Source organism: Pyrgilauda ruficollis, unplaced genomic scaffold (genome assembly GCF_017590135.1).
Source record: "Pyrgilauda ruficollis isolate IOZ18807 unplaced genomic scaffold, ASM1759013v1 scaffold448, whole genome shotgun sequence".
Lineage (NCBI taxonomy): Eukaryota > Metazoa > Chordata > Aves > Passeriformes > Passeridae > Pyrgilauda > Pyrgilauda ruficollis.
Genome location: NW_024526022.1, coordinates 45808 through 48334, shown reverse-complemented (window position 1 = coordinate 48334; position 2527 = coordinate 45808). Strand labels below are relative to the sequence as shown.

Genomic DNA, 2527 nt, shown 5'->3' with positions numbered 1-2527 from the left:
CACCCCCGGCCCTGCTGGGGACAGGATGTGGCTTCACCCAGAGTGACAACAACCCCCCCTCCCCTCCTCCCCCCGCACCGGGGACCCCCAAACCCGGGGGATCCGCCCGGTTCTGCCGGTGCCGGGACCCCCGGTGCCCCCCGGTGCCCCCGGGCCGGACTCACCCAGAAGATGAAGTTGAAGAAGAAAACCAAGAACTTCACGCATTTCATCCCGCCCTCGATCGCCATGGCCCGCCCGTGCTGCGGGAGCCGCCGCTCAGCACCGGCACCGCCACCGGCACCGGGCCCGCCGCCGCGGCCGGTACCGCTCCCCGCGACCCAGGAACCGCCGGCCCGGGCCCCGCCCCGCTACCGGTACCGGCACCGCTCCACCCGGCCCGGCGCTCCCGGTGCCTCTCCCGGTGCTCCCGGTACCGCTCCACCCCGTTCCGGTACTCCTGGTACCGCTCCCAGTGCTCCCGGTACCGCTCCGCTCCCGCTCCCGGTACCGCTCCCCTCCCCGGCCCGGTGCTCCCGGACGTCCCGGTACCGCTCCCTCACTCCCCCCGATCCCGGTACCGCTCCCGGTGCCGCTCCCTCCCAGGTCCCGGTCCCGGTTCCGGTGCTGCTTCATCCCCCCGGTCCCGGTTGTCCCGGAGTTCCCCCTGCCCCGCTCCCCCTCCGGTTCCCGGTGGTCTCGGTACCACTTTCCCCCACTCCCAGTGGTCCCGGTGCCGTTCCCCCCCCGACTCCCGGGGGTCCCGGTCCCGTTCCCCCCCACTCCCGGTGGTCCCGGTGTCGCTCCCCCCCCCACTCCCGGGGGTCCCGGTGCCGCTCCCCCCGCTCCCGGTGCCGCTCACCGCCGCCCTTCCCGAGGGCTCCGGATCATGTGACGGGGACGAGCCGGGAGAGCCCCGGGACCGCCCCGGGCCCGCCCCGGCACCGGCACCGCCCCCGGCCCGCCAACACCGAGCGTGCGAGAGACCCTTTATTGGGGGACACTTGGGGACACTTGGGGACACCGAGGGGACCCGGCACTCTGAGCTGAACCGCGTCCCGCACCTGGGTCCCTGTGACCCCTGAACCCTGACCCGGGGGTCCCTGTCCCCCCCCGACCCCTCACCCGGGGGTCTCTGTCCCCCCCTCACCCCACACTTGGGTTCCTGCTGTCCCCCTATCCTTGGTCCCTGTCACCCTGGTCCTGCACCCCAAGGTCCTCAGGACCCCCAGCCCCTCCCCCTGGGGGTCCCAAACACCCTGGACCCTCCCCCTTGGGGTCCCAGCCCCTCCTGACCCCACACCCGGGGGTCCCTGTCACCCCCCGACCCCATATCCGGGGGTCCCTATCACCCCTGACCCCCCAAATCCCCCACCCCAATGTCCCGATGGGGGAATGGGGACCCCGGGGGGGGCAGTTGGGTGATGGGCACCCCAGGATGAAGGGTCAGGGGTGACAAGGACCCCAGGGTGAGGGGTGTGGGGGAATTGGGACCCCAGGTGAGGGGTGGGGGGGGCTAGGGACCCCAGGATGGGCGGGAATGGGGGAGTTGGAACCCCGGGGTGAAGGGCCAAGGGTGACAGTGATCCTGAGGTGTGGGGGACAGGGTGACAGGGACACCCAGTGCAGGGTTAGGGAGTGACAAGGACCCCCAGTGCAAGGCCAGGGGTGTCAGGAGTCCTGGGGTGCAGGGTCAGGGGTCTCAGGATTCCCAGGGTGCAGGGTCAGGGGTGTCAGGGGTCTCAGGGGTCTCAGGGGGTGCAGGGTCAGGGGTCCCGGGGTGCAGGACAAGGGCTGTCGGGGGTCCCGGGGGTCTCGGGGCTCTGGCTGTACCTGCCGGTCTGGGGGTCCCTCTGGAAGAAGGGCTCGTTGATGACCCCCATCACGGGGACCCCGCTGCGGCGCTCGAAGGCCCCCACGAGCACCAGGGCCGAGCGCAGCCCCCCGGGCACCACGCCATCGACGGCGGCCACGTCCTCGCGCCCCCCGATGAACTCGTTGGTGGAGTCTGGGGGAGCCAGGGGGTACCAGGGGGTCTGGGGGTGCCAGGGGGTCTGGGGGTGCCAGCCCTGCCCTGGCCCTGTTCCTGTTCCTGTCCCCTCCATCCCCATCCCATCCCTGTCCCCATCCCCGTCCCTGTTCCTGTCCCCATGGGGGATGTGGGAATTTGGGGACAGGAGGATGTGGAGACAGGGTGACATGTGGGACATTGGCAATTGGGGTTTTGGGGACACTGGGATGCGAGGACATGGGGACAGGGTGACATGGGGACACGAGGGCAAAACTGTGAAGTTGGGGTGACAGGATGACACAGGGGTGTGGGGACACGGGGACACGGGGACACGGCAGTGTGCATGTGGGCACAAGGGGACACGGGGACACGGGGGTGTGGGGACACGGGGGACGTGACGATGCGGAAGTGGGCACAGGGGGACACAGGGACACGGGGCTGTCCCCAGCGTGTCCCCGGGGGGGGTGGCCCGGTCGGGACCGGCCCGGGGGGGTCCCCGCTGTCCCCGGAAGGCGCGGGGCGACGCGGCCCGGCCCG

General features: G+C 71.8%; 1 protein-coding gene across 1 annotated transcript in view; it reads right to left on the bottom strand.

The window, feature by feature from the left end:
* The window catches only part of CD63 (CD63 molecule), a gene marked incomplete at its 3' end in the record, with an annotated part of 788 nt that extends 250 nt beyond the window's left edge, over window positions 1–538 (bottom strand). Inside the window, exon 1 of the mRNA XM_041478371.1 lies at window positions 165–538. Within this exon, the coding sequence (XP_041334305.1) occupies window positions 165–230 (66 nt within the window). The remainder of the gene's footprint in view (window positions 1–164) is intronic.
* Between the last annotated feature and the right edge of the window lie 1989 nt (window positions 539–2527).